The following is a 17,440-nucleotide window of genomic DNA, read 5'->3' on the forward strand; positions in this document are numbered from 1 at the left end:
TACACCTCACCACCTGGCTCTTTCCTCCCACAGTCTGAAGGCAGGTCAGGACAAAAAAAATAATAATTCAAATAAATCTGACTTTAGCTCTGTCAACATACGAGGAGGAGCCAAGAAACAAACAACACATAGTATAAAAATAATTTTAATGAAAACCCATCACACTTACAGCCCATTACAACCTCAACAGGGTCAATAAAACATTTTCATTTCACAGTTTAAGAAAAACACTAAAAGCAGCAGCAGCAGTGTGGGTGCTCTGAGCCAAATGAAATGATGTGTTCACGGTGCGGGATTAAAACAGGACTAAAGAGTCATAGTCTACACCTGTTAAACAAACAGCCAATCAGGAATGTGTGTGTAAAATGCGACTCTGCAGCGTTTTTGCTTGTTATTCACAAAACACAAGACATCTCCCTTAGTTGAGACTACATGTGCCGAATTAAAAAGTCCATTTCGGGGTGCACATTCCATTCGGCTCGGTAATAATGACTCGTAACTGTACACTTTTTAAACCGGATTCGACATGAATGTGTCCATAAGAAAACGGAGGAGCACCGACTAAAAGGTCTCTAAAACGTTTCATTATATGAAGCCCACATCTGTCTGCAGCTAGAAACCTACCTCACATGTGGGAGCGCAGCTGCTCCATGTGAGGTAACAGTTCCTGGGCACTGGGTCTGCAGCGGGCGTCCCCGCTCCAGCACCGGCTCAGCAGAGTCCTACACAGCCGCCCCTGCGCCGACTCAAACGCCGGGTGGCTGTGAACAGACGGCCGCAGGTTGTGCGCCACCACCGCGTAGAGCACGTGCTGCCTGTCGCCGGTGTACGGCTGCTCTCTGGTGATCAGCTGCCAGAAGGTGATCCCGAAGGAGAAGATATCCGCTTTAGGCGTCACCCCCTCGCCTTTCAGCATCTCCGGGGCTCTGTGCGTGTACGTGCCGCCTACGTGGCTCAGATGAGGGCTGATGGAGCTCACTTCACAGCCCCGGTCCAGTTTGAGGGAACAGCCGAAATCGGCAATTTTGCAGACGTCTTCATTGGACACCAGCACGTTGGCTGGTTTTATGTCCAGGTGCACGACGCTGTGGGAGTGCAGGAACCGCAGACCGTGTACAATGTCTGTGGAGTACCGGAGCCACCTGTCCTCCCCCAGCGGCTCTGCACATCCATAAATTATCTGCTGCAGATTTCTGCTCCCAACGAACTCCATCAGGATCGTCCCGATGCTGCTTTCGTCTCCAAAGTCCGCAGGTACGCAGGTGGTGGCCGCGATGACGCGCACGATGTTTGTGTGGCGCAGGTGTGCTGCGTTCAGCTCGGCCCAGAAGCTCTGTCGGGACGCCAGCTTGTTCTTGGTGCACTTCTTGACTTTCTTCAGTGCGACCGTGTCCCCGAGGTACTCCGCCTTGTAGACGGAGCCGAACCCTCCGGAGCCCACAGACTGCATGGAGCGCAGCTCCTTCCAGTGGATCACAGAGGACCAGAGCCGGCTGGCCACTCTGCCGTGGAGCCGCTGCACGGGGACTTGTAAGGTGGTACCATGGGAGTGTTTGGTGAGCGGGCTGCTGCACGTTGCGATGTCCACGGAGGGGTAGATATCTTTGGGCAGCAGGCGAGTCAAGGGGATCGGAGAAGGCATCGCGCACGGTATCTGTGCAGCCTGAAGTCTGCTGCTGACTGAAGGCAGCTCTGCAGCCTCTAAGCTTTTCAGCACACACACACACACACACACACATACAGCCACACCGCCACTTAGTGTTGTGGAGTATGTAATGCTCTCTGTTTGGGTTCATCAGGTTCATCCGACAGTTCAACTCAGTTTACTCGATCTACAGTAGGGGAGGACGGGGTACAGTGAGACACTTTCTGCAGGCTGTGCTAGTGAAGCATAGTGATATTTATACATGTGAAAAAAAGTGAGTGCTAACTAACCAGCAGCTGGACAGTTTGGTGCTGTGTGGAGGTTTCGGAGACACTTGCACAGACAGTTCTGACTTCATGAGGCTGGGGGAGGGAGGGAGCTCCACTGAGGAACATGTACACTTGGAGCCTGTCTGTCCTTTTCAGGCTTTTCACTGAGTGTTCCAGCATGAGGCAGGAACACATGATCACATTCAGTGTGAGGTGGCCATGAGAACACAGGACTGTCAGCCTGTTCATGCTAAACTATCACCCTTTTGTCTGCTGATGAAGTTTTGAAATCTTGTAGTCAGTTATACATGAACATAAATTCAGAATTTCTCGTGTGGTGCAGTGAGAGATGCACACAGATCAGCCTGCAGAGTCAAACACAGCCTGGCTGAACCAACCAGAGCTTTGTACACATAACCTGTCAGGCTGGTGACTGGTCATGCTGGGACACACTCCAGCCCTCTGTCACTGTGAATGGTGGATTTGTTGGGTTGGTTCGGTTTCCGGTCCGGTTTGAGCTTAAACCGGTCTGATTTTGTCCAAACCGACTGAACTTGCTTTTGTCATTACGAGCTGTTCTCACAGATTAAAACCAGACAGGAAGCAGCACTGTTAACCCTTCACTGGGTGGTCCACAATCCTCTCAGCAGAGTTAGCATCACAGCTGAGCAGTGGCTTTTCAGGAAGTTTTACTCTCACTCTGATCAGGGAGTTCAGCTGTGGTTGTGTGATGTCATCAGACGGGTACTAACTTGGCATACAGTCCTCATGTCTACAATGAATATACCCGCCAACCAGTCCTTTGTATCATATTCCTCTGCACCCTGATGAGCCACAGTTACATTGAGTGACATGTTTCTTTATCATCATGAACACACAAGAATCAGTCCTTAATACTCCTTCCTGCTGCTACAAACACTCACCAAGTGTGGATTAATCCACCAATAAAAATAGTGCCCAACAAATGCACTGTTTTTCGTCCTGTTTGAGTAACTTTTGATAAAAACTACAGTGACCTGCTCATTAAGTAAATTATTGAGACTTATAAATATAGATTTTTTTTTATTTAAAAAAGGAAAAATCCAAAGAAATTTAGAAAATATTGAATCATTTGACATACGTTTGTATAGGTTTTTAAGCTTTGTGTTTGGAGCTGAGAGCTACAACCAGAGTAAGGAAGGCAGTAAGAATTGAGCAACAGAGCAACAAAATGCTGGATTTGGTCATTTGGTCTGGTAGGCACTGGCTTCATGTTAGCTTGTTGTAGCCACATCTTGAACTCATCTCATTTCTGTATCTCAAGTACTTAAACACACCTTAACCACCCCTAAACCCTCCTTTTCTTTCTCATCGCTCTCTCATTCAAACACAGGAACCATGAGGCTCTAACACAGAGATACAGAGAGATGGTTCCCTCACACTCCAGCAGACACCTGTCATCCTCCATCTACCAATGACCCCAATTTCTCCTCTCATCCCCTACCCCTCCATCCCTCCTACAGAACATCATCTCAGTTCACCCTTATCCATAACATGCAATAAACCTGTCTAAAATTGACTGTAATTGTAAAAGGCTTCAGACGTTTTCAGATTCAGTGCGATGAGCACGCTTCCTGCTTGAAAGATGGAACATATGCTCAGACAAAAAGATGATGACAGATGATGAATGGCACATTTTTAGAAATGACCCACGACAGACACACAGTTGGATCCTTCTCATGTTTATTGAACTTTCATTACATTGTGTAAAAACACTGGAGTTGACGACTGCAGCTCTTCTCTCTCATAGCAGCAAGGTATGTAAATCAGATCAGGTTATTTTGCCAGACAATAAATAATCTGCCTCTTTGGATGATGTCAATGTTTAAAGAACAACAGATAAAAGCTGCAGCATTAATTTTTATTTTAAACAACCTATAAACATATACATATATTTACTTATATATATATATATGTTTATGTGAATTACTTTGCCTATATTTATAAAAATATAACAGTAGTTTGTAAAATAGATTTGAAGTAGAATATTGAGAATTAGCATTGAGTCCATCATTGTCACAAGATGGTGTAAATAACAAAACCAACATGGCTGGAATGCAGTTCATCTCTGAACTTCCTCAGCTCGTTCTGAATGGCGTCACGTGGAGTCGTGTTTCTCAGTGTCAGCGCTGATGTCTTCATCTCTGCTGAGTGACTTCACCCACAATGACTCAGTTTCCCAATATCACAACACACAGGTGGGGAAGGGGTGGGGGGGCATGTGATATTACGGGCAAGTCTGTCAAAAGACTACAAAAGTCACAGTACAATAAAAATATATGTAGCTATACTGTATAGTACAACCAGGCACACTACCAACTGTTCAGCTAAACTGGATACTTTGTTTGTACAAACGATACATTTAAGAACTAGAAAAGAGGTCTGTAGCACCTTGAGGAGCTTTAGAAGTAGGTTAGCAGCTTGATCCAATACCAAAATATATTGCAGTATTGCAGTGTTTCTTACATACACATTCAATAAAGTTCACTGGTACCACTGAAGCTTATAAAGAAGTTTGACATGAATTGCTAAAGGTCTGTGCCTCTCACTGAAGAGCATCTCCTGGTCATCACACAACTCTCTGCTTTCCTATTTGTTTCCCAGGACAATTTAGATTAGCTTCAGAATTAGAAACTTGATCTGATACCAGACTCAAAATCTGGATCTACTTTCTCTCATGTGTAGAGATTTTTTTTTTCCTTTCAACTTTGATCCACAGTTTGTTGCTTTTATTGTCCCCACATTAAATCCCTGGATTCTGCCACACAGTCTATATGAACTATACATCAAGTTGAAACTGCAGTTAGCTGATTGGGAAAGTTGTGTTCATGCAACAGCTTTCAGACAGAAACCACTAAGAAATCAAGTAATGCTTTTTCATAATATGTCACACTGAGGTCAAAGGATGATCGAGGAGGACAACATCATCCTGGGAGTTATAGAACATATATCTTGTTTTCTTTTTAACAGCTAATTAAACAACCCATGACAAGATGATATAATTAAGTGCTATCTAATCGTCCATTTAAGCTTCATTATTGCTTGTGCTCTCACCTAAACCAGCGGTTGAATAGTCAAAGAAGGCCTTCAGGAAGGCCTACAAACATCTGTGTTCAAGGTACATTATTTGTTAAAAGACCCCTCAATGAGATACACAGAACACTTGTGCAAGTAAAGCAAAAATGACACTTTGATAGGAAAAACACTTTCAAAATTGTACCTGTAAAAATAAAACATTTTATATTGTATTTACATGTTATTGTTCTCTAAAAGAGCTAAATATATCATCTATACATATGTAATAAAGGTTTTAAACAAAAAGGTATTGGAAATAAAGGCATTCAATTTACAAAAAGTGCTATGAAAAAAAAATAGCGGCTTGCTAACATCTCTTGTAAAACCACAAACCTTCACAAGACACAAATAGCAAACTTCCATAAATGCTTTGAAACATTACACATTCAACTCTACATTTCACACAGCCCAGAAAAATATTGTCTCATCAAGTCCTGTCACTCAGGAGGGAACAGGGGGACTTAACACTTCTAGTTCATCATCATCATTTTTGAATCTCAGAGCACAAAAACACGATGAGTATGTGAGGTAAATGATAACACTATTGGGTTATATATCCATCAAACATTTCATGGAACTAAGATGCACCATCTGTTAACTGCTGTGGTCGAAGGGAAATGGTGGAATTTGGGAAAGAAAAAAAAAAGAAGAAAAGTTCAAATCAGGTTGTAAAGTTCAGATTTTGCCACATTGTGTGCAGTCCAATGTCTCTAAAAAGTGTCTGTTCATGTTTATTTTATGAAATCATAGCTCAGCTAACATCAGCTGCTGTAGGGCTGATTATTGACTGAAATTTTTAATATGTGTCAATATGATACCAGAGTTCTGATACTGATACTGAAACATTGTTTTCATTTTTCAAAAGAAGCAACAGTACTCAAAAGATTGAGCATGTTAGTTCACTCTTGACCTCAGGAACAGTAGTTTAACAAAATAAACTCAACTGAAGGTCCTCTTACTAGACTTTGTACAGCCCTTTAAACAGAATCTCACAACCTTCAACAAAGAATTGGGTTTGCTGTGGATGGATGGTTCTTATAGAGTTTATTCCCTTATGGCACTTTGATCACAAGATCAATCTGAAGTGTTGTACAAACATTTTAAAGGAAGTTTTACCTTGTCGCTGTCACTAAGGGTTTGCTGTTGGGTCTCTGTAAATAATATTCTAAAGAGTACGGTCTAGACCTGCTCTGTATGGAAAGTGTCATGAGATAACTCCTGTTATGATTTGGCGCTGTAGAAATAAAATTAACTGAATTTAAACAAACAGTTGTAAAATACAGTAATAACTGATAAGTAGTAAAAAGTAACCAATATTGTCTGAAGAAGGCAGTGTGTCCAAACTGTGTTATGAGTGTGCTGCTTTCCCTTTATTACCTTGGATAGGTATGTGTTGTCCCTCAGCTTTTATTCAGATTGTGATTGAACTCAGGTCAAAGAGTAAGACAACAGGATGAATCTTTCACTAGACTTTGGTATTCAGTGTTAAACACACATTTCAGTCGATACCCAGCCCTGCACTGCAGGTGAGTGATTGCTCGAATGCTGTTCATTGTATCAGACTACAGTCTATAGCCTATAGCTAGCAACAGCCGGAGAACACATTTGTGATCTCAGTATCCTGTGTGCTACTCCATGATTTGGGGTTCGCTACGTAAACCTTAGTGGAAAGATGTGATTTTAGTTCCCAGCAGCAGGGTGCATCTTCACATGGAGCTCTGTGATCTCACAGACAATTTACAGCCAGCCCAGAATCACAACATGCTGCTCAGGTACTATGGGCCTTTCTCCTGAGGTTTGTGTAGAGAATGCTATGTGAGCAGGGTGACCTAAGATCTGCTGAGGTCACAAACTAACCCAAAACTAAGCAACGTCATGAGCAACAACAGCTGCAGTAACTATTCAATGCAACACTACCACATTCAGATGATCTAAATGTAACATAGCTGCTGCTGACGTGTTGACGCAATGCATCAGTGCTTACTGTAGTTTGTTATTTTGCTGTCAACAAAATTATCTGAACACCAGCTTTCCATGTGATGGTCCTCTTATTGTCATCTATGTATTTAGTATCTGCTTGTTCCAACACTTCACTGAAGTCAAGGCCAATATTCAAAGCTAAGACTCCATGTTTGATTCCATGTCTGTTCATCATTCCAGCATGTTTTTGGAAATGTTGGAATCATGAATCATTTACAAGTGCGATGGGATGTTAGTGGATGTTACTGTACTGGTTAACAGTGTATAAAGAAATATAGATGTAAAATGTATCTGTTCATTATTTTCTTTCATATTTTCCACATTGATTTGAAACAACAGCTGCTATGACATGAACAATAAGGCATGTCTGCTCACTACGGAAGCTACTGTCCATGTTGAAAGAAGGCAAAGTGGAGATATGTCACTGTGGACTGATTGAGGCACTGAGGATTCGACACAGGCTCACTGATTCTCTTCTTGATTCACGAGCAAACATCAACTGACTAAAGGAAACTACAAAATACCATCTGAAGAACTCAAGACTTTCTAAAGATAAGAATCACAGACGTGTCATGTCCTTTAAAAAGATTGCATCTGAATTTTGCATTTGTTTGAACTACACATGTAGTTCACATAAATCACCAAAGCAAACACATTTCTCTTCTCCCTAGTGGCATCTATCCATGCAGACAATTTGGATTCCATTTGTCCAGGTCTTCAGACTTCTACCACCACAGGTAACAACAAGAATTCCTATTTCACTTCAGAAAGATACTGGGCTGAACTATTAGTGCCCTTTCACCTTCACTGTATTGAACTGAGGCAGAAGTCTTGATAACTACTCTTCACTGTCCCAAAACAACTGAAACATTCTCCCGACACATCTGACTGCATTTGATAGTTCTGTTCAGAATAAACCGGACTAATGCTTTGGTCTACTCGATGAACATGTTCTTTAATCCAGGGTTAGCTGTGAATCCCAGCTCTTTGCTCTGCTTCATATGCATAAAATCCTAAACATTTACCCCTGTAAGCACCACTATAGTCCTTTATAACCATTTGTAGTAGCAAACATGTCATTTTAGGGAAACAACTCTTCCCTAAAGCTAGAGACCACAGTAAGCTGAACATAGAAACAGGAAGGGAAGTCCTCCATTAAACTTTGATTGTATACATCAGAGTCAGCCCTGTTAGCCTGCATATGAACACTTAAATTGGTCTTAAATGACCAATTGAGCACTGCAGATTTGATGGGTTTTTTTTTATATCTTATTTACCTTTGAGTGTTATTGGAATATTTAGATACTGTTTCCATTGTCATAATTAATTACACTGAATTTCATTCACATGAAAACCAGAATGCAAACAACTATTTCCTTCATACTATTTCAGTTGTTGTGTCTCCATCGTGTTTTTAGCTTTCAGAGAGTTCATGTTCACAGGCTTCACGGCCTACAAGACTAAAACATGCTTTAAAAAGGTGACTTCCACTTTAAGCTGAATGTGAAGTGAAGTGGTGCCTGCGGAAGTCAGAGCACATGGCTGTGGACTTTTATTTTCACCATCACACTGATGAACTGATTCTGAACTGAAGTATTTTGGAGCTTACAATCCATCTGCATTATGTCTGAGAGGAGACCTGCATGTTAACTGTTAACATTTAGAGTCGGGCTTTAAAAATGAAATGACAACCAAAGTGTGGCACAGTCACTCATAAAGGATTCCCTCCTGTGAATATTTGCTTCACATCCCATTCTTTTGGCTAAACGACCAAAACACCAGCACGATTTGGCAAGTTTTGGATACCGTTGATAATTTCATATATTAGAGGAGATCCACATTGTTCTACGTTGTATGCGAAAAACTGAACTCATTTATTTTATAAATGTTCTATATAGAAAGTGGCTGGAACATTTGGTAAACTGAAAGATTCATTTCACTGTTAAGATGGGGTCGGTCATACTGAGGCTCAAATACTGACAATGTTTACTGTAGTCTCCAATTTGTGTTTTTATGGTTCACTTCAGCAACCCACCCTCACAATGACCTTTAATGATACGTACCTAGTTCAATAGGATTAGGTACAACATATAAACACTCAACACTTTCACGTCTGATCGACAACTAAAAAGTTTAGTTTCAGTCCAAAAGTCACAAACAAGACAATCTAACTACACTTCTCAGAAGTCTGAGTGACAAAAGGCACAGGCACTTGACTACAGACAGGAAAGAAATACAAGAGATACTTCATGTGTGTAATGATGCATTTTTGCAGGAATAACTTCCTTCACTGTTGAAGGAGTGCTTGCTTTGTGGTCTTTGATAAAAATTGTTTAAGGCACAATGGCACTAACAACAGGAGAGTGGAACAGCTCCGCAGCCATGTTTGAAACCAAGACACGGTGTGTCTAGAGTACGCCAGTGAATGAGTGAGTGTGAGTGTGTGTGTGTGTGTGTGTGTGTGTGTGTGTGTGTGTGTGATTCAGATACATGGTTGATCCTAAATGAACTGGGGATACTGTGTGGTGGAGAGAGGAGGGTGTTTTAAGAGAAAACGTGACCAGAGAAGCCACTAACTACCAAAATGAAATGTAAAACTGTAACACTGTTGCTCAGTAGTTCCTACTCAGTACCTTGTCTATAACAATGTGAATAAACTTCCGCTTTATGGATTGATCAAAAGGACCAGGCTGATGTTTTTGCATGTTTTAGACTATTTACTACTAATCACACACACTTTATGCTACATCCTTTATAGCATTTGAGATGTTTCTTCCAGGAAGCTGATGGTTTCTAATAATTTCACTAAATTTTGTAAATAAACTTGCAACTGGGTTGCGTAATCCAGCACAGGGAACATTAGGTCTGCTTTTACTGCTGACAAGGTGCAGTTTTAAGTGCACAGAAAACACTAGGAGACATAATCGCTGTCATGGATTACCCGACGCATGCAAGTGGATTTCCATCCAGATTATAAACTAATGAAGCTCAATAGTTTCCGGGAACATTGCAAAAACTAAAAATCAACCAAAATCAAGTGTGGTTTGGAGAATGGTTGGCAGTCATTTATAGTACACGATGGATGAAATAGATGTAAATGGACAAAAACATCCCAAAACTACAGATTGGTCCCTACGACAAATAAGAAAGACACAAAACAACTGTGATGACAGACGACATCACAAAGTTCAAAGTGCTGCAAATAAACAAAAACAAAAACAAATTATATACATTGCAAAATCTGCATACTACTGTAGATCTATCCTAAAGCATGGAGGAGGGGTTATGTAAGGAAACAAATGTCACTGCAATCAAATGACTGTTATCAGCCATGTATGTGACTAATTCATGTTTAGACTGACTCAGCTCAGACTGTTTGTGATGAAGCCATGTCCACATAATTGCAGAAAAACAGTTTTTGCTTTATGAATGTATGATTGACATGTTAGTGGTGCAGTGCACAGTGAGCACACATCATGGCTGAACTCTGCTGTCATTAAATGTGTGTTTACTCATGTTCACTTCAAAACTAAAGCCAGAATTTGGAACCTGTATTTGCATAAACAGCCAGAACAAAAGGATAATTTTTCCGCCATTATGTAAACACGTGATTAGGGATTTGTGGTGGTGAATGTGTGTGTGTGTGTGTGTGTGTGTGTGTGTGTGTGTGTTTGCTGCTGTCAGTGCTGATCACCATGCATCTGCTGTGTGTTACTGCTCGTGTTGTCATATTAAATGGACAGAGGTGCTAACATCTTTAAACGTGTGTTACTGGCATCTTGTTTGGGTGTTTACTGGTGTGGATGTGTAGCCTGATGTGTGTGTGTGTTTGTGTGTGTGTGTGTTTGAGTGCATGTGTGCCATGTGCAGTACATACTGGATCACTGAAAAGCTTGGTGGAAGCGGGGCAGTGTGGTGGGTGCGCTCAGGTTGGATATGAAAGAGGAGGGGAGCCCTTGAAGCGGATTCTCTGCAGACTCTGGGCCATCGGGAGGATGAGTGGGCAGCTGGACGAGAGGTGTTGGCTCTTCATTGGGTGGATAGGCGACACCCTGCCCCCCGCTGCTGCCTGCCTGGTTGTATGGAGGCCCATTGAGTGGCAGGAAGTTGAAAAGCTGTGAGAAGTCCATCAGAGAGGAAGATGAAGCCAGAGAGTCGCCTGTGGAAGCTGCTGCCACTGGTGTGGACATTTTGGACAGGGACACCTCCTGGCTCGTTTCCTCCAGCACGCCCACTTGAGTGTCCAACTCAAGTTTGGAGGAGGAGAGTTGGGGTTCTTGGGCTGCAGAGGATGAGGAGGGTATGCTGCTCTGCAGCTCCATCAGGTAGGTCTCCAGTTCTCCCTTTAGATTCTGCTCCCGCTCCTGTGAGGAGAAGGTGTATGAGGTAAAGTTGGAGCCCAGCGGGTACTTTAAAGAAAAGGGGTGTGTCGGGTTGGGGAAGGGCTCTGTGTCCACGACGGGGTCTGTGTACATGTTGAGCTGGTGCGGCCTCGGTGTCAGCATTCCTGGAAGCTCACCCTTGATGCCCCCAGGCGCCAAGTCGTAGACGACTGGCTCCAGCGAATCAGCTGGCTCAGTTTTTACCCTCAGCAGCTCCCGGGCGTGGCTCTTTTTCACGTGACGCGTCAGATGATCCTTCCTACCGAAGCGCTGGGCACAGTACTGGCAAAGGAAGTCTTTGCGTCCGGTGTGCACCACCATGTGGCGTCGCACGTCTTTACGGGTGTAAAATCGCCGCTCACAATGCTCACAGCGATGCTTTTTCTCTTTGGTCCCGCCAGAGGACTTACCAGCGTGTGTTTTGAGGTGTTCCAGTAGAACCCCTGTGCTGGGAAACGGCTGCAGGCACACTTGGCAGGTGAGGTCTCCGCTGTTGGCGGCGTGGAGGGCGAGGTGGCGTTTGAAGCCCAGCTTGGTGTTGTAGCTCTTGCCACACTCTTGACAGGTGAACGCCTCTTTGTACGGGTCGTGAGTGTGTAGGTGATTCTTTAAGTGATCCTTGCGGTGGAACATTTTCTCACAGTATGAACACTTGTGGTTTTTTTCTGGCGAGTGAGTTGCCATATGCCTTGGAACACAGATACATTCTATGAGCACTCAGAATTGTTGCAATCATGTTTTAAGTAGGCATGCTTTACATCACACATAAACACAAGACCTGAAAACTAGTATTCATCAACACATCATTACTGAGCACTATGTTACTAAAGGTGTAAAGAGAAATGCAACATGCTGCAGCCTGCTATGTACTGCTGCTTGTCTGTACCGTAGCAGCTTGTATTTGGAGACGAAAGCCTTGGTGCAGTCAGGGTGGGAGCAGCAGTAGGGTCTTTCTCCTGTGTGAGAGTATGAGTGGACCTTCAACTTCTCCAGACTGTTGAAAGCTTTCTGACACTCCTGGCAGGGGAAATTTTTCTTCGGCTTCCCCTCTGCTCTCCTGCGCCTCCCCATAGGCGGCACAAGCTTGGCTTTCTCCAGGATGTGGTCACGGTGGCCCTGGGTTCCCGTGGCCATGGCACTTTAAGGCAGACCAGCTACATGGACAGGGGAGCAGTGGCCAACTAGTACTGATGCAATTATTCTATCCAGTTTTATGTGCTCAACACAGGCCGGACTCTGGGCCCTGAGGGAGAGACAGAGACAGAGACAGAGACAGAGACAGAGAGAGAGAGAGAATTTCAGTTTCAGAATAATCAACGGAAACACTAATCTGACGTCTGTATCACGCTCTCTTTGGAGTACCTTCCTCACTGGTGATCCTGAATAATTGGTATCATGAAGCTGGCTATCAAGTGGCTCAGTTAACTCTTTGCAAATCCACCTCAGAGCGCGTTCATGTGACAGAGGAAGAAACGTCAATAATACAATAATACAACACAATCAGAACCATTAGTGGAGGTCTTAGTATGATTTGATTAATGCAGCAGTAAAAAGGTGATATTCAGTGAGGTGAAACATGACAGATGAACTAAAATACAATAAAGCACCGTCAATTTGAAAAAAACTAAAAACATGGATACTAAATGAATTTGTCCGTAAGTGTGGGGATCATTCCATGCTGGAGGTGACAGTAGATGTTTTATTTTGAATGAATCGTATTTGTACATTCCTGTTTAGTAGTTTTATTCTGTCAGATCTACTGTTACCCTATCAATGTTTAAATAAACTAAAAATCTGAATTATGTTCAGTTCACTGCAGACTCCTGCCATGTTCACAATCAAATGATTGAGTCTTGATTTATGTTTGCCAGTAATAATAAATAATGTTTTACTGATCAAATCACCTCATAATCATCAGAGAGCAATTTACATTCAAATGCCATCAACTCCATTTGTGCTACCAGACCTGATAGAACTCTCATCAAACTGTAACTCTTCTTCCACCTAAGTTTGATGGACTGGGACAGACAACACACATTTCACGTCCCTGCACAGCTTCCTAACTTGTGCTGCTGTCAGTCTGTGATGGATCCATTTATTTAAAATGGAAAATGGTTGGCTGTGACAGACAGACAGATGAGGAAAGGATTGGTGGATATGTTGTGGTAAAAAAAAACAACACAAAATGAACTAAAACTTGAACCATACTAAACCTATGCAAGTAGAGTAACATACTGTATGCAATGGTAATGTATGGAAGTACAGTACATCTTGTATGCTGATTTTACGTGCTGGTATGGTATTGTTCTGCATTATAATTAATATAGATAAATAAAAAAGAATAAATAAAGAGAACCACTTGCACCAAGAACATTAGACATTAGACCAGTGGAAATCTGGCCTGATGAGTCAAATCTGAGATTTTTGGTTCCAGCGGCTGTGACTTTGTGAGACGCAAAGAAGGTGAAGAGATGGAATCTGCATATGTGGTTCCCACCATGAAGCATGGAAAGGAAGTTGTTAGTGGGACCATTATTTGTTTTTCAACAGGACAATGACTTCCACAATCACCTGACCTAATACCCATTGAAATGGTTTGCGATGAGTTGGACTGCAGAGTGAAGGAAAAGAAGTTAGAAAATCATTCCAGGTAACGACCTGACGCTGACTGAGAGAATGCCAAGAGTGTGCAAAGCTATCATTATTGCAAAAGGTTTGAATATATAAAACATATTTTGATCTTTTTTGTTTGCCACATAATTCCATATGTGTCCTTTCATAGTTCTGGTGTCCTTAGTGTTTCTATAATTAAATATAGTAATACTATAGATCCATCTACTAATACCACAGAGTCTTCAGAGTTTGGAGTAAATGAGATCCACAAACCTCAGCTCTGTGGTCTGTGTATAGTTACAGCAATGTAATCTGATACTATGTCACAGCTGAATTAGATGTTAAATTCTCATACACTTTATTCTTCTCCTTCAATTATCATCCTGTCATATCCCTGTGCAGGGTGTCCCAGCTGACCCAGCTGACTGTGAGGCCTCCATGACAGACTGAGTGACCACACCACTGGACCATGTCAAACCCCCAACCACTCCTTTGTACTGCTGCAGCACCGGGTGCATGTTTTAAAAATGGCTGCCAGAGGCACTTTATACAATATCTGTATACTACTATAGACAAAACCACTTCCACATAAACCAGCTTCCACTACAGACTGAAGACTGTCCCAGTCAGCTTTTGTTCAGTCTACAAACCATGTTGATGGTTCAGAGATTCAATATGAGGACAAAGGAATGTGTTAGCTTGAGTTCATTAATTGTGGCTTTCAAACAAAGAAGTTGACAAAATTTGAGCTCTTTTTGAACATTAATGCAACCAAGTTTTAAAAGAAACATTTCATCCAGATAAATAGATCAAACTGTGCTGAATCAACACAGGAGACAAAAAATCTCTTTACACAAGACTAAAAATTCACAGATGAGAATTATCAGTGAGCAAACGTTCACATGATCTGCATTCATTCTGAGGTATCCATCAAATGTGACGTCACATCATCCCTGCTGCCCCATTCTGAGGGTGAAAAAGCCTGACATGTCTATATTACTCTAATTTAATTAGATTTGAAACTTTCTGGAATTTTTGTTTAAGGTTATTACTAACTAATAACTTTAAACATTATTACAATAACTAGTTCCTGCAATAATGCATGTGTTTTAAACAGAAATCAAATCAGTTAGTTAATTAGTTAGCTAATAATTAGACTGATATCAGCCAACTATTTTGCAAAAATTGTTGTCAGTGCCTCAAATTCTGAAAAACTGAAGTAAACATACGAGTAAAAAAATATGCAAAAAAAGCTATTTATATATATACATTATATATATATACAGTCACTGCTGGATCTTTATTTAAAAAACATTTATTATAACACATGAATGTGCATTTTATGATTCATAGTTTTATCTTTGTAAAAAAGAAGCACTGTTTTCTAAAATAACTTTGAATTAGATTCATAATAATAACAATAATAACAACAATATAATATTAATAATAATATTAATAATAATAATACTAATAATAACAATAATAATAATAATAATAATACACAGGAGAGATTTTGTATCTTCACTCACATCTATTAGTTACTTGTCTTGTCTTAACTTTAAGAACACAAATTTATGAATAGAAATAAATGTTAAATAATTTACAAATTCTAATTATTTTGTTGACATTCTTATTTTATTATAGGTGTAGACTGCTAGAACTGAAAGTTAGATCAATGTAGTGAATAGTAACATCAAGACTCAAGACAAAATAAATCTACTTCATATTTTATAAGTTATTTGAGTTGTCATTTAGGCTACAACACATGTTTACCGAAAATAAACTGCTTCAAACTACAAATATTGTTTCGCCTTCAAAACACAGTAGCTTCTAATGAGAAAAAAAATTAACTTAAATTATTACAACTTAAAACAGTTGTAATAATTTATATCATTTTCAAATGTTAAGAAACAACAAGCCATGACAATTCATGAGCAGTAAGTTAGAGGCATGCATGCAGACAGACTACATCCTCCACATGTTGATGCTCTTCTCTCCTATTTTTGAATCAAGATGAAACAAATAGAACATTTCCTTTGAGCCTGAACAACATTTCAAATCGCAAGCACACAAACACTGGGAGCCACAATAACTGCATTTTACAAACAGCACCATGCAGTCAGCCTCCAAACTGATGCCAGGGACCATCCAGTGTGACAGACAGAGTCAGAACCATACCATGACACTTGCAGACTAGTTCCATTGCAGATAGAGAGCTCTGGTCTAGTTTTATGTGAAGGACAGCTGTAAACACAGGGCAGCACAGACAACACATTTAATGTGAGCTCTCTAACCACCGACCCAGCACACAGGCTGCTTACCAACAACTGACTGATGTTTGAACTTGTGATGTCCAGCTCGCAGCAGCAGCAGCAGCAGCTCAGCACACTGCCCTGACAGGAGCACATCTTCTTAACAGCTACGAATTACAAACGTGCCAGAGCAACCTGCCACAAAGTCCAGTGAACAGCACAGGACTTCTGCTCCTCTAACAAGTTGTTTGCGATCAGTTCGGGACGCAGGCGGCACAAGCAAATCTTAAGCATTGCCTAATTAGTTTGCCTTAAGTTCTCCCTCCATTTTGCTGCTCTATTGACAAGCAATTTCTTGCCGTGTCGTGTTTATTAGGCTCAGTGCGGGTCACAGGCGGACTGTCATGTGCATGACACCGTGATCGATACCTGCAGCGGGTGAAAACACGACGGGACAAACCGCGTGAGAGAGACAGAGCATTGGAAAGGCGGTGTAGCCGCTGCATGGTCGCGTTTGGCGTTCTGGAAAGGAGATGCTTGAATCGATAAGGACGTGTTGACACTGCTCGTGATGAAAAGTGAAAATGAGGCAGAAAACGTGCACGCAAACATGAGCAGAAGTGACATTAATGCGCGCCTGCTCCTGTCGGTGCTCATCGCACGCCGTTCTTATTATAGGCTATTAAAAAAAATAAACTGAGAGAGAAGGCTATGTTCTTTCCACAACTTTCCTCCACTCCACGAGTTCCTGTGCTCTTTAATGTTCGCGGACACGCGCCGTGACACTAATATGAGCAGTGACATTATTTCTTTTTTTCAAAACTTAATACTTGTGCCTTGCCTAGGTTTTCTCTGTGGTCCCAAACTGGGTACTGATTAACACAAACTTTTCCCCAGCTCACCCCTCTCTCATAATTTAAATAACCCCGATATTTTAATTCAAAAACTGTGTAACCGTTTACTTAATTTACATCAAACTTACCCCGGACGCTTTAGCATCCTTTCTGTTGAGTTTTTCTTGACTTTCAACTATTTTCCGAATTTTTAATAATTTTTTTCTCATATTTTTTGCTGGACGCGGCGGGCCTGAAAATTGTTTGCTTTCCCTTCTTTCGAGCAGCCATTGTGTATGCGCTGCGATGCAACCGCACTAGGACTTGGCCACGCCCACTCAAAGTCCCGCCC

At 41.6% G+C, this 17,440-nt stretch overlaps 2 protein-coding genes across 2 annotated transcripts; both read right to left on the bottom strand.

Moving 5' to 3' along the window:
- Positions 1–128: 128 nt before the first annotated feature.
- mos (v-mos Moloney murine sarcoma viral oncogene homolog) lies at positions 129–1,747 on the bottom strand. The gene has a single exon (XM_010739832.3). It carries the CDS (start codon positions 1,640–1,642, stop codon positions 626–628), a length of 1,017 nt encoding a protein of 338 aa, XP_010738134.1. The 5' UTR covers positions 1,643–1,747; the 3' UTR covers positions 129–625.
- Positions 1,748–3,619: 1,872 nt separating this feature from the next.
- On the bottom strand, positions 3,620–17,415 carry plag1 (pleiomorphic adenoma gene 1). The gene is made up of 3 exons (XM_019266208.2): positions 17,238–17,415; positions 12,277–12,633; positions 3,620–12,078 (listed from the first exon to the last, which is right to left on the bottom strand). Exons 2-3 carry the CDS (start codon positions 12,522–12,524, stop codon positions 10,890–10,892), a joined length of 1,437 nt encoding a protein of 478 aa, XP_019121753.1. The 5' UTR covers positions 12,525–12,633; positions 17,238–17,415; the 3' UTR covers positions 3,620–10,889.
- Positions 17,416–17,440: the final 25 nt, after the last annotated feature.

This window comes from Larimichthys crocea, chromosome X (assembly GCF_000972845.2).
Source record: "Larimichthys crocea isolate SSNF chromosome X, L_crocea_2.0, whole genome shotgun sequence".
NCBI classification, from domain to species: domain Eukaryota; kingdom Metazoa; phylum Chordata; class Actinopteri; family Sciaenidae; genus Larimichthys; species Larimichthys crocea.